The following is a 15214-nucleotide window of genomic DNA, read 5'->3' as shown; positions in this document are numbered from 1 at the left end:
TTTTGTTTTTTCGATTTGATGATGTAGCCACAACGTGCATCTAAACACTGCACACAATGTTGATTTAAATAGTTTTTTATGTTCACACGAAATTAAATGTTTTTTTTTTTGTTTGTTTGCGTTTGTTTCCATTTTGTTTTATTTTTAAGTAAGTTCAAAATTGAGAAAATATTAGTCCACGATTTTAGGTTTTCTCGTTTTGCATTTCCTTTGTTGATGTTGTTGATGGTTTGTTTAAATGTTTGTTCTTTTTCCATTTTTTTGTGTATATTACATAGCTAAAAATTGATTTATTTTTGTTGGGTTTTTTATTTTCATTTATTTTTTAGTGTAACAAAGAAGCATTTTTGTCATTTAATTTTCCCAAGTTTTTTTTAATTAAATTTCTTACTAGGAAAATTGCTCAAAGTTCCATATTTTTTACTTGAATTTTTTGTAGTGTTTTTTATTAGATTTTTGTTTTTGTTTTTTTTTTAATCTTGTATCTTGTTTTTAAATATTAAAAGCTTACTAAAGATTTTTTATTTTATTATTTTATAAAATTGTTTTTCTCTTTTTTTATTATTTATACTTAAGTTTTTTAGTTTTTTTATTTTTGCATTTTATTTATATTTTTTGAAAAGGCTCGCCCCACCCCTCGCTTATTATGAATGCACGCAGAAACATAGAAGTAAACAAAACCTGTGCAATTAAAAAGCCTTAAATTTTACTGCTGCGATGTTTAATTTTTGTTGGGAGTTTTTTTTTGGTTAAATTTTTGGTTTTTAGTTTTTAAATTTGATAAAAATTTTGTGTTTCAAAAATTATATATCGATTAGCCAATAATTATTTTGATAAATCACTTAGTTAGAGATAATTGAGAAAATATTTTTTTTGCTTGGTTTTGGTATGTTCATTTCATTTTTTCATTTAATTTTATACTTGTCTCGATTCGGTTTGATTGATTTGTTTTTAGCATTTTTTTAATATCATTTTGTTGTTTTGATTTTATTCGCTTTCATTATTGGTTGGTTTTTCTTCATTTACTACCGATTTTCCATAGTCAAAAAGCGTTTCGGGTCTTTTTTTTGAAGATTGGTTGATTCGACGCTAGATCGGCGATTTTACACCTAATGTTTGTTTAAGTAGAAAAACTTTATTTTTATTTCTTTTACTCGTTTTACAAAAAAGCGCGCACATTAAACACTCAGAATTTGCATTGTAAAGCATCAGTTTTCTTTAATCCACACTTGGTTTATTTTCCAATATTTTATTTTTAAATTTAAATGAATAAGAATCACATCGCAAAAATTTTTTTGTTTTAATTTTTTTTAGTTTAAATTTCAATTATTTTACATTTCTAACTATCACATGATATCATTTTTTATCCTCTTTGGATTTTTGTAAAATATTTTTTTTATTTTATTTCTTTTTTGCTTCAGATATTTTTGATGAGGACGTTGGAGTAGCTTGTTAATATTCATTTAAATTTTCTTTTCGCTTTCTGTTTTTAAACTTTCAACTTGTCGTGTTCGTTAAATTGAAATCCAAAAATGTTAGTTCCCGCTGTTCTATCTGAGGTTGCTGCTGATTGATTCGAACGTCTTTATTTATAATTTTCACTATTCGTTTTCACACAATTTTTCATTGTTGTTGTTGTTATATTGTTGTTTCACTTAAAGTTTTCAATTTGGGTTTTTTTTCTCAAATTTTTAGTTTTGTTTATCTCGTGACACTTTTTTGGTTTTTAGGTTAAATTAATTAATGGCAGTCGGCTTTCCAATTTAGATTTTCTTTATTCTCAATGTAAGTTTTTTTCTTTGTTCCTTTTCATTCATTCATTCGGTTCTCTCTATTTTCTTTTCTTCACATTGTAACGATTTTTCGCAAAAAAATTTGTGCTTTGTACTTGTCGACAAAATAAGAAAAAAATATTTAAAAACCGATAAAAAGACGAAACGAAAAAACATTTTTGCGTCGAAAAATCGTCAACAATTATCGCGGCGAAGAAAAAGGTTTTGTCAATTGATTTTTGTTGTAATCTCCTTGTGTTCTTTGAAGAATTTCATTTACGTTGTTCTCAACTGAAATTTATTTCTGTCGTGCTTCGGAGAGAGGGGGACGAGGCCTGGCTCAGACATCTGCCGAACGTGACGTTATGCTCGGTGACCGGGAATGTATCACAACGCGATGTCCGTTTTTCGTCACAAATCCATCGCTTTCCACTAAAACAGCCGTCTGTCTACCGAGACTTCCATTTTCGTGATCTTTCGGCGAACTGGGATCGTCGCCACAATCACCACCGCCGCCAGCACCATCGGTTTCATCGCCCGTAGTGCCATCTGGATCGTCTTTATGTAGTTTATGCTTGCGCCAAGCGATTTGTATTAATCGGGCACAATATTCTTCTCGTTGTCGCCACAGCGTCGACGATACCGGCTCGTAGCCTTCTTCGTCGGGCCGTGCAGCAACCTCACCCATTTCACCCGGATCTTCGATTGGATTGCCTTTGCGGGCAAAGAAATCCTTGGTCAATGCGTCCAATATGTCCACGCAAAACATCATATCACCGCGACATATTGGTATATCCATCGTAATGATTTTGTATTTATTTGGCTTGTGAATTTGTAGCGGTGGTTCGAGTACGTCAAGAAAATCGGATAATTGATCGTAACGAATGTATTGCGTTCCTTCCGGATCGAATTGTTGCCATATTTCGTAGTACATGTCGTAGTCGTCGTCGGTGAGACCCTCCTGCACATCTTCTGTAGCTTGCGAATAATTCTCCAAAATGACGGCAATGTACATGTTGATAACGATCAGGAAACTTATAACTAGATATGACAAAATATACGTAATGCCAATGGTGGCTGACCCGCAATTGCCTGGATATCCTTGGTCGTTGTCTGGTGGCAGGCAGTCTTCTTCATTGATAATACCGTCCAATACGCCATCCCAACCCGCTGAGGTAGACATCTGGATGACGAGAAAAATGGCAGAGGGAGAGATAGAGTTTGTGTGAGTCTCTTGGATTTTTGTAAAAAATTATTTTCAAGGATTTTGGGGAATGCTTCAAAAGCAGTTGAGTACATTATTTTGAATGGTATCAGAGGCGATGGTATCAATTAGTTCAAACAATTAATTTCTCACCTGAAAGAGCAATATCATGCTCTGACCAAATGTTTTGAAATTATATACATCGTCCAATCCACTCTTGTCTTTGACATGCATAAAAAATGACATCCCGAATATGGCAAATATAAACATCACAAGGAAAAGAAGCAGACAAATGTTGAATAAGGCTGGCAGGGACATAGCCAAGGCAAAGAGCAGCGTACGAATACCTTTAGCACCTTTAACCAAACGTAAAACGCGACCTACTTTAGCTACACGAACTACACGAAGTAATGTTGGCGATACAAAATATTTTTCGATGAGATCACTTAGTACAAGACCTGGAAAGTGTTAAGAATGTTAATGTCAGAACGATAAGAAAAACAACAAACAAAATGATGTTAAGTTACCTAAGATGGACAATATTACTACCACAAAGTCAAACAAATTCCACGGCTCCACAAAATAATGATATCGAAGGGCGAATACTTTCATCAAACATTCGGAACTAAATATACAAATGAAAATCATGTTCAGATAGTCTAGCACACTACTAAATGTTTCCGATTGTTGGTAGTGATCTAAGGTCATGGTCAACATGTTGAATCCGATGAACAACATGATGATCATGTCGAATTTTTTATCGGTTACTATTTCGAAAACTATTGCTTGTGGTCGCCACTGAAAATAAAGAAAGAATATGATTAGACGAACTGTGTGACACTCGTCGATGTATTGGTGTTTTAATTGGGTCGCGTCGCACTGTATTCAAATATAACAATGGAAAGAATAGAGTTTAGGTTTGAGAATGCAAATTCTGAAATTAAATTTCCTAAGGTTTCGTTCCTGCAAGAAATGGTAATCGTGTCCATTGAATCTGTTACTTCTTTTGTTCAAAATATCGACTAGCGTGTGTTACTTCATTCGTTTATATATATAATTCTCACTATAAACAAAACCACATTTACAGGAGGTCATTGCTTATTTTTGTCATTGCTTTCGATAACAGATGAACGGCTAGTAGCGATGAACGAATAGTTTCCTGTAAATCATAAATTGATTGGCCTTCAAAGACCTCACTTCACTGAAGGCTTTGCTTCGAAATGCAATCGGTGACTTTATAATAAGCTGAAAAACAGCTGAAAGAAATGCGTCACTTATTGCAATGTCGCCGACTGTACAGTTTTAATAACTTGTAGTGCATACTCGACGAACTTTATTTAACTAAATTATATTCTATTATGCCAGCAGACATACATATCATGTACATAAGGGAAAAACTAATTGCCGTCTTACCCGTGGCCGAGGTATTGCTTTAAGCGGTTTCTTCGAACCCATTTTCTTCATGGCATTGTAGTACTTCTTCTGATCTTCTGTCATGAACATTTCCAGTGATCCACCAGCTTTCTTCTTTTGTTCATTAAAATTATCGATGATCACACCAATGAACAGGTTCAGTGTGAAAAATGAACCGAAAATGATGAAAAATACGAAATAAAGGTACATGTAAATGTTCGTTTCTCTAATTGGTTGCTTGTCGATCTGTTTTGGGACGGAAAAGATTTTTTTGTTTCGGTTTTATTATCATCATCCAGTAAAATTAAATAAAATCAAAACAGTTACCTCTCGTGAATCAATGGCATCGTTCATGATTTGGATCCAACCTTTAAATGTAGCTACTTGAAATAGGCACAAATACGCTTTACCCACATGATCGAAATTCATTGGTGAATTTTCCCATGTGTAATTTTCAGCATCGCAAGCGTTTCGATCGGGTATGATCTCGTGGCTTATTGTTGTTTTGTTGGTATCAACACACTGTACAACAATGTCGGTGTTAGCTTAAAGTTTCCATCTAATTTTACTCAATACCGAACTGACCTTATGGTATTTGCCGGCAAAAAGCTGCACTCCCATAATGGCAAATATAAGCCAGAATATTAAGCACACCAGCAATACATTGAAGATGGACGGTATAGCCTGAACCAGCGCATTTACGACGACCTGTTTTTATATTACATTGTTGAATAACATCATTTTGTTGAATAGTTGGCGTTGGCATTCTCAGTGAAATAAGTTACAAAATTTTGCAAAGAATTTAAATTGAAAAAAGTTTTCCAGAAAACAGGCTGGAATTAACGAATAAGACACATGCACGCACTCCGTTATGAGGAATTTATCAAAACATCGCCTTATTACATGTCACACCAAATGCAAGTGATCCACGTTCACTTCGAGCCCTTCATAAGGCAACGGCTTGAAAACAGTGCCATAAAATCACGTTGCTGCATACGAAAAACTTTTGTTCTTTTATCTTAAAAACTTTTATCTTTGAGCACCATAGAAGGGTGCTAACAAGGTTAGCCCTACGGCACATCTTCGCAAAAAGCCCAAATTGGTGTAGAAAAGGAGTCTTAAAGACGACAGCATTTGTAAAATATAATTTTCGTAGGAACGTCTGACGTGCCTGATAAGTAAAAAAAAATAAGTTTGCGTCAGTCACGCCAGACGGCTACACGACGGCCCGACTGTGTAGTAAACAATTGTGCTAAAAGGTAAAAGTCGTAAAACAAATGTCTTTCGTATGCGGCAATGTAATAATTTGACATAAGTTTCAAGCCGTATGGACTCAAAGGGGCACTGACCTATCAATAACAAGCAAGTGTAAAACTTTACTGAATTAAAAGAGAAATGAAATTTGGCTTCTTGATATATCCCTCATTCCATAAACAGCGCAAGACCAAAACTATTGTACAAAATCAAAAGAAATGTAATTTTTCACTAGCAAAATTCAGAATTTTTCCGATGTTCCGAGTTCCGAGAATAAAATTATTCTTTTTTTTTCATTCAATCTCTTTGCCAGATATATTCCACATGAGCGAACACTGTTGAGCGGATAAATTCTAATATTTTTTTGTACAAAGTTGAACAATTCGCGCTACATTATACCTTATACCATGCATAACAACATGCAGCTATGGCTACACAAAACAATTTGCATAAATCTAAGCTACAAGCTATATCATGCATTAAATTTTAAAAATAAAAAATCGCTAATTAATCAGTGTCAATTACATCGCTGGTCTAATAGGCAAGCTACGAATGATTTGATTATGTGCATTGAAGATAATATTCTCCCGAGTTTTTTCATTCGAAATTATGTGAAATTATACTGAAAAATAGCCTGTAACGAAATGTTCTTCAGGCGATTAAATTGAAATTAGCCAAAAACTTCAGAGAGACACCCATTCATAGTAAAAACGAAAGGGCGCATCAAAAACTTTGTCGTTGAATTCCTTTTTAACAAAAAGTTCCGAACATTTGAGGAAGTATGTCATCGGCGACTTTACTTCATATCTGTGGAGCTCTATCGGATTTTGTAGAAAACCCCTTTCCACCCATTGATCCGTTAATGTACAATGTACCGCAGGCACTACGTACTCTAATAAACGATTCACTTAATGCTGTTCAGTAATTCGATATTTTCTTAGCTATTTTCGGTTTGTTCGTTTCGATCATATCGGTCTTATAAGTGACTAAAATTATAACGAAAACAAAACTTTTGTAAAATGCGCATGCCTAATTCTAATAACCTTATGCACTAGTCTAAGTTAATCCAAAATTATTTTCATTTTTATCTAAGAAGTAAAGCAACAGTATGAAAGTCCTTAAAATATTTACAAAACACAATAATCATGATTAAATTAAGAACTGAATATGCATTGTTTTAATGGTTATGTGTGTTGGTAGACAATCAGTGAAACTATATCTTGGATATGACCTGACCAATTCGTTATGGTGAAAGGTCAATATAGTGACTTTGCATCAAATAACGCCATCTATTTACCGATGTTCGTGAACAGTTATGTCGGTTGACTAGATAGTAAATATATGTCTGTCGCATTTTACCAAAGTTTGATACAAATTAAGTATTCACTGTAAACTAATGCTTTTGGAACTCTAACCTGAATTAGGATTTCAGGTTCGACCTGAAACTGTCCTGAACTTGAATTATCAATTTCGTTTTTTACCTGAACCTGAAACGGAGGCATTTTCAATTTCGGGTTGACCCGAACGCGAACCTGACCTGAACCTGCAAATTTTCAGGTCAAAATTCAGGTTTAGGTCGGGCTCGGGCTTAACCCAAAATTGAAAATTCAGGTTCAGGTCGGATTCGGATCGAATATTTTCAGGTTCAGGTCAGGTTAGGATTGAATCCGAAATATAAAATTCAGGTCCATGTCAATAACAGGTTTCGCATTAACCTGAACTTAGACAGGTTTCGTTCCGAACTGGTACAGTATAAGCCTTTACATTCATTAAAATTCTGCAGTTCCATGCCCAAGATTCAATATCACTGGTGTAATTGTATTTGTGTGTAATTGTGACCGAATCGGTTATGAGTGTTTAGTTTATTATGTGGTCATATGTATGTACAACAAACGACTATCTCGACGATGACCGAGATATTGACCAGAAGAAAATTATCTTACAAAAATGACCACGCAAAGTTAGCCGACAGTTCCGGATGTTAAACTTAAAAAAACAGGGACATATAAGGACAAGACAAACATATACTGTTAACGTAAACGAGCAATTAATGCAAACCAATTAATTGAAAGAGACAGAGGAAATTTTGTTAATTAAATTGTAGAAACATTTTTACTAGACATGGGTTGTCGATAGAGATGTCCTATTGAATGGATATTTTGATTGCGACTCGCTCGGATCACTGCAATTTCGTCGATTAGGTCAGAAGGACTACAATTAAATACTTAAAGATTGCAACTATATTTTACATCAACTTTCGACGACCATAATTCGAGGATTAGGGCCGTTGAAGATAATTCATCTCAAGGATTACAACATTCGAAATTTTACACTCTCAATATTCTATCGAGGATTATCAAACTCCAGAAATTAAGTTGAAAAGATTCCAAAATGCTTTCGGTCTGATAAAATTCGTGTAAATAAATATGACTTCAAGAACAGCAAAGACTTTTTAAATTGATTGACAATTTATGAATTACATACAGACCAAGTGCTCTTCTCTTAAAATATTCAGGCTCCATTGCACACACATATACGCCATACATCCCAGAAGTACAGGACTTTAATTGAGGTAGTTTTGTTTAATGATTGATCACAATGGTCAATGACCAATGGAAAGCAAATACAAGCCGACTTTATGCAAAAATCTAAGGGAACATCTATGAATCACTTCAGCAATACCAATATAGCAATACCAATATTCAAGAAAAATGCTGATGTGATTTGTAGATGTCACCTTAATCTTAGGAAACTTATGGTAGACCATGAGTGTTTCAAAAATATCCGAGAGCATAGCTCGGATTCCTAACCTGACCTAATTCTGAAATCAGCAGACCTACAAAGTTTACATCTGATCAGATTTTTTTCTAATGGCCAGAACTTGACGATCAAGTCAGATCAGGTCATTTTATTTCGTGTCAAATTTTAAGATCGAAATTCCGGTTCACATCAACTCAGGTCTAACCCGTTCCAGGCTCTTATTCCTAAGTCATGATTTCTAAAAAGTCGTATTTTCTAAAGTAAATTCATCTGACTATTGGGAGTGTATACGTCAGTTCATCAGCCGACCAGGAAATAGATATTGTAATTTTCTAGATTCTGTTGACTTTAAGATTACTTTCATCTGGTTTGGTTTTTTTTTCTGTTTTTTGTTTCGACATTCACTTAGTTCGAATCTCAGTCTAAAGCAGTAATTTTATTGGAGAATTGTTTCTGTTGTTTTGAAAGTGATTGGTGGTGCAATATGAAATTGGTATTGGGTGGTGAGATTTTGGTTTAAATAAAACTGACTATGATGGATTTGTGGCAAAAATCTTAATTGTTTTTTAATGCAAAATAATAGTAAAAGAAATCTAAATTTGAATTATTCTAATGCGGGATAAGTCACAAAGTTATGTTTGTTGTTTCGATGAAAAAATTTAAAAAAAAATGTAAAATTTGGAAAATTCAACCAATAAAAATTCAATTACGGATATAATGACGAATGTCAATTAAAATCTAAAAACAAAAAAAAAACATTAATCAAATATCATGTCAACAAATTTTTTTCAATGTTAAACGTAAAAACTAATTTTAAAAATATTAATTCGGCATTCAAACATAACTCGTTTAGTACTTCAAAAAATTAAAATCGAAAATCTAAATTAATTTTGTTTTTCTTAAAATACAACGGCTCATAGTTTCCAATTTTTTTTCTTTGTTTTTAAATTGGTAAATTTACGTACCCTCATGCCCTGCATACGGGACATGGCACGTAGCGGTCTCAGAGCTCTTAATGTTCGCATTGTTTTGAAGGCTTGAATACCACCGGCTCCACATAGTGAAGCCACAAAGTTGATTAGCGACACCTGTTTGGTTTCATTTGATGCAATGGATGGACATAAAATTATGATTTGTTTCTTTTGGATTTTTTTGTTTGTTTTTAATTAAAAGAATTTACAAAGAAAATGATAATTTCTGAAAGAGTAAATTAATCAAAATGCGAGGTGAAATATAGGAATTTCCCCCCGTCCTTAAATAAATTACTTTTGAGACGTAAAGATTTTTTTTGTAACACTAACACACTCTAAGTAAATACGTGTTTACTTCGTCCAATCAATAGTTGAAAATGGCATCGACGAATCTAGCCAAGAAAAATATTAATTAACATTTTTCGATACAAAAATTTTAGTAAAGTAAAAAAATAGTTTATGGATGCGATTTGTACCCAAGACCATACCTTAAAAGATGGAACAGTGAGAAACAGTGAGCTTCTGAAGAAATGACGAATAGTCGACGTTTCTTCAAGAAGTCGACATTTTTTCTCGACGATTTCCCCTCTGATATATTTTGTAAAAGAAGATTTCCTTTTACAAAATGTTAAGAAACTACGACTTCCAGAAGATACGTCGACTTCTCGTCATTTCTTCAGGAACTCGCCGTTTTTTTTTTTAAAGAAAGTCGTCTTAAAACTTTTAGTGCAATCGGTTGTTGAGGATTTTTTATAGCGATTTTCCATGCAAAAAATTCACCATATCACAATCTAGCCATGAATGTCGGTACGATATATGATGGCTTAGTTTTTCCACCGAGAATTTAATGAAATTGCGGTCTATGCTACTTCCAATCGCTTAATTGTTCCTTGGTAGATTTTTTCATTGGTTCCATTAGCACCAGTTTATAAAGGTTATTCCACAAAAGTAACAAACTTTTAGACTAACTATTTTAGGTACTTTTCATTGGAGACATGCAGAGTCTCTAATGGAAAGATTTAAAGCAAGCAGGGAGTATTTTTGGGAAAACATTTTCAATTTCAATTTTATCAAAAAATGTATTTTTTTTTGGAAAAATTAAGTAGAATCTTGGAAAATGTGGAAAAATTCGAGGAAATATGAGAAAATGGTTTCCATAACATACAGTTCCTGATAGCCAGTAAGCATTTTTTACAGAGAAATGATAACAGGTGGCACTGCGTTGACTACATAGGGCGCCATCTATTATGATTTCTCCAAATCTTTAGTGTGAATATCTGACTGCTCTCACTATGATGGTCATTTAACCAAAAACAATAGATCTAGTCCCTTGAAGTAAAAAAAAATCTAAAAATTCGTAACCAATTATAGAGTTTCTGAAAATACAATTGGAATGACTTGTAATATAGATAAGGCATGACAAATGTAGAAATTTCCTTTTCAATTGTTTTTCTTCAATTTAGAGAATTTGAATAACAAAAATATTTTAACATTAAGATGCAACAAACATTGTCGAAGCAGAATATTTGTATTATCCACTTGATAAATAAATTCAATTTTCACTCTTCAAAAAGCAGAATTACATTAAGCACGCCACAGTTAAAATCTATTGTTCCATATATTGAAAAAAATAAAATAGAATCCCACTTCACCCTGGGCTTAAAAAACATTAACACGGCGCAATAGAAAATATAATTACAAAAGAGATGTTGGTTGTACAAATATAATCCATTCCCGACAAAATTGAATTTATAGAAAAATTCTCCTTTCATAGTTAAGAAGGTAAATACATTTAGCACTATAAAGGCGCTCGTTGGCTTGTTGACAAGTAAGAATAAAGTAATTACAGAATTTTATGACCAAATTTAAGAATTCGGTTTTTTCGTTTGTAAAATTGAAAAATGCGAAGGCAACAATTCGGAAAGCAATGTCACTTTTAATCACTTTTTTCGTTACTCATTTTTAGATGTCCTACTTTATTCACTTCGCTCAGTCACTCTATTGACTAAGTTGTTCTAAAAATTAAGGAAGATCCTTTGATGCTTTAGGGTAATCGAATTGAGGGGAAGAATGTAATTTGAGTGCAGAAAGAAAAATCCTCCAACGCTTTTCTGAGTATTTTCTTGGATTTTCCTAGATTTCTTCTTATTTTCAAGTATTTTTTTTAGTCAATTGAAAGGATTTCTAAGCCGTTTTACACGATCATTAAGGATTTTTTATATTATACACGACTACGACTCAGCTGAGTTCATCTTTTATATTTCACTTCGCTGTGGATAACAGATGACACAGTCGTCCGCAAAAGATTAAGTTAGTTTTTTAGCTTCGAACATCTGATGACAACGATTATTTTCATTTCTGATTCAAAAATAGTAGATTACATTGGATGCTGCGGAAGTAATTCATTGCATGAGGTTAAAATTTTGTGATAAAAACAAGTGTCGAGTTTGCACATTCAAACCGAAGGCGAGTGACTTTGCGAGCATCACAAAGTCGTTAGATAAATAATGAATTAATTAGCATCATCCAATGTATAATAGTTTATTGTCTGCCATATGCGAAAGTTGAATGTCACAAATGAGTTCACATAAAATGAATGAATCAAAAACATTCTTCATGTCAATGACATAATATACATTTTTATGCCATTGCTTCATGTAGTGGACCATTTTCGCGAGGAGCAAACTGCTATGTAATGGTCAACTTTCGCATGAGGCAGGCAATAAAATGTTTTGAGTCAGACAGTAGTCTCCATCACAATGTCGTATATAAACCAAACGTTTCATCACAATGAAGGCAACGAAAGTCTTGCATTTCGCCGCACTGATTTGCGCAAAAATATTATTTCGTTATTCTGTCGTCGCTTAGAATTTACACCGACCGTTTGCTTCTTTTCTTTTTCGATCGTTTTGATGATAAAATGTGCAAACAAAAAATGGTTACAAAAGACATTGCTTTTCAAAATGTAATCTAAAAAAAATGTAGTCAAACAGATAAAAATATTGAAGCTTTTGATTGTTGAAATTTAGCAGAAAAGATTTAGGATTATAATATATTGACTTGTGTTCTCACCATCAAGTAAATACACATCGACGACATTATGGTAAAAAAAATATTTTGAAAACAAAAACAAAACAAAACCAAAGACTTTGATAATAGACATTTAAATTCCACAACAATTATTATAGTAATAGAGTCCCATCAAGTGATCAAAATATAGAAATTTTTTTGTAACTTTAATTGTACACAGTTTTTGATTTTCACTTTTTTTCATTTTTTTTTTTTTTGTTAAATCATTTTGTGACATACTGCTTGATATGTTAGCTGTTTTACTTACTCTCATACCCTCCCAACGAGACACAGCTCGTAGTGGCCGTAGGGCGCGAAGTGTTCGCATCGAGCGGAATGCTGGTATATCAGCAGCACCAGCCCATATTGCTCCCAAATTTACTAACGACAACTACATAATACGATTGATAAATTTTAAATTTTGTTTTTTTTTTGGTTATAAAAGCTAAATGCCTTTGACTTTCTTCGTCGTTTCTTGTTTATTTAATTATACATTCGCCGATAAAAATAAATGACTTATAGCAACTCGAACGCCCACACATACACGTATTACCTATTTACTGTCAAGAATTATCTTGAATATCTTTACTTCTCAAAATTGTTTTTAATTCAAAACATAAAATGATAAAACAGAACGTTGTAAATGGAAATAACAAAACGAAAATCGGATAATTCTCTCCGCAAAATGTCAGTTTCGTCGCACTTACCATGACAATGACGAAATCAAGCCAACACCAAGCGTTTGTGAAGTACACTTTGAAGCCAAGAGCCAACCATTTGATTAACATTTCTATGAAAAATATCACCGTAAATATTCGGTCCATATAATAGAGGATGTCCTGAAGAATTGGTCGATGGGGTAAGTGAACGTCTTCAAGAGCCTTTGTTGCAAAGAAAATATAAAATTTTATTTAAATTCTGACGGTCTCACAACAAAAATTGATTTAAACGTTGACACTCGACTTAAACATCCATGGTCTAGATCAACATCGACAATCGATTTGAACATCCACAATAATCGATGTAAAACATCGACAATCGATTTAAACGACCACAATCGATTGAAACAACCACAAATAAACCGATAGTCGATTTAAAATCGACTCGACAATCGATTCAAAATCCACTTCAACATCGACAATCGATTTAAACATCCACAATAGATTACAAATCGACAAAACATTCAAAACCGACAATCGATTTATAATCGACTCGACAATCGATTTATAATCGACTCGACAATCGAATCAAAATCGACAATCGATTTAAAATCGACAATCGATGATTCAAAATCGACAATAGATTCAAAATCGACAATAGATTCAAAATCGACAATAGATTCAAAATCGACAATCGACTTTAATATCGACAATCGATTTAAACATCTACAATTGTCTTTAACATCGAGAAACGATTTAAACATTGGCATTTGATTTTCACTTACCAGGGCTAGACTACTGAGCAAAATCATTGTGATAACAGCTGTTTCGAAATACTTATTTTCGATTAATTGAAAAGTTTTTAGCCTAAGATTTCCCCATCCTTGCCAAAACGGTGAATCTTCGTCACCAGCAAAAACTGGAAATTTTTTATAAAATTGATCCGGAAAACAGTCCGAAGGACTGTCATCGATGACATCTCCTTCTTCGGCATGTATTATATGGGCTTCCATGCCCAGTGGCTCTTCGCCTTCACCTTCTTCATCTAAACATTTAATTTTCAATTAATTTCAGTTAAACGACAACTCAAAGAAAACTTGACAGACCTTCGTCTATTCCTAAGTCTTCTTTGCTAACGTCGCGTTTCTCTTCACCTTCCATTGTTTCGGCACTGCCTTTATGACTTTCGTCTTTGAATGGTCTGTTCTTGTGGCTGCCATACGATTTTATACTGGCGGTATCATCGTCCTGTAATGACATCCCCCGATGGTTCAGCTCGTGTTCTAGTCGATTGTCCTGATGATTTATGGAATTTCCGATCAACTGAAGATGATTGAAAAAGGAAAATTATTTTCAATTCGTTCTATTGGCAGGTGAATCTACGGTACCTTTGCATTGTTTAGAAGCGTTTTGCCCTTCTTTCCTTTGATATCACCGTGTATCGTAAATTCCATTCCATCACCAATGGCCACCTCCAACTGGCTTTGATCTTTGATGCCCTTTTTGATCAGTCCGTCCACCAGCAGCTCGTCGGGTCCTAACTCGAGCTCATTATCACCGTGTTCTGCAGACATACAACGAAATACCCTCTTGCCTAACGTTTTCGTTCGAATTGACGCAAACAATACAGCGGAAAGAAAAATGGAACGAATCGAAGGCAAAAGGGCATTTTCAATCAAGATCCATATTTTTTGTGTTGCCACTTTTTTACACCGAACACATTACAAACAAAACATTGAGAAATACGTGATTACGACACCAAATTTATATCATTTAGGTTTTCTCTGCTTGTTTAAACACATCGAGCGTGGTGAGTTAAGAGATGGATAGTTATTAGTTGAGTACTATTTACAATTGAGAGCGTTTTGAAAGCATGCGTCAGGCTTCGCCGTAATATCAGTAGGATTGAAAAAAAAGATAAAACTTTTATCTGTTAACGATCTGTAGTTCCACCTTCTAGAAGCTGCAAGCGTATCATTATCATTAAGTCTGTTACTTCTTTTGTTTAAAGTATCAGGTCAGTGTATGATCAAAAATCGTTTGCTTTTCATTAGTTCCACCAAACATTTTGCTAAATAAATCCTCATTTATGGTAGGAATGGTACGAATAGT

At 33.7% G+C, this 15214-nt stretch overlaps 1 protein-coding gene across 44 annotated transcripts in view; it reads right to left on the bottom strand.

Moving 5' to 3' along the window:
- Positions 1–1061: 1061 nt before the first annotated feature.
- LOC119076578 (sodium channel protein para) overlaps positions 1062–15214 on the bottom strand; it is a 107505-nt gene continuing 93352 nt past the window's right edge. For 22 of the 44 annotated variants that reach the window (XM_037183383.1, XM_037183377.1, XM_037183385.1 and 19 more), the window contains 11 exons: positions 14491–14666; positions 14209–14425; positions 13888–14147; positions 13151–13324; positions 9369–9491; positions 4975–5097; positions 4717–4911; positions 4390–4635; positions 3504–3774; positions 3130–3434; positions 1062–2955 (listed from right to left, as the gene is read on the bottom strand). In XM_037183383.1, coding sequence (XP_037039278.1) covers positions 2113–2955; positions 3130–3434; positions 3504–3774; positions 4390–4635; positions 4717–4911; positions 4975–5097; positions 9369–9491; positions 13151–13324; positions 13888–14147; positions 14209–14425; positions 14491–14666 — 2933 coding nt within the window. In that variant the 3' untranslated portion in view covers positions 1062–2112. Of the gene's footprint in view, positions 2956–3129; positions 3435–3503; positions 3775–4389; positions 4636–4716; positions 4912–4974; positions 5098–9368; positions 9492–12711; positions 12835–13150; positions 13325–13887; positions 14148–14208; positions 14426–14490; positions 14697–15214 lie in introns of all 44 variants that reach the window. The other 22 variants (XM_037183373.1, XM_037183382.1, XM_037183376.1 and 19 more) reach the window with 2 other exon arrangements.

Source organism: Bradysia coprophila, unplaced genomic scaffold (genome assembly GCF_014529535.1).
Source record: "Bradysia coprophila strain Holo2 unplaced genomic scaffold, BU_Bcop_v1 contig_232, whole genome shotgun sequence".
In the NCBI taxonomy this organism is placed as follows: Eukaryota; Metazoa; Arthropoda; class Insecta; order Diptera; family Sciaridae; genus Bradysia; species Bradysia coprophila.
This window is presented reverse-complemented; position numbering and strand designations above follow the sequence as displayed.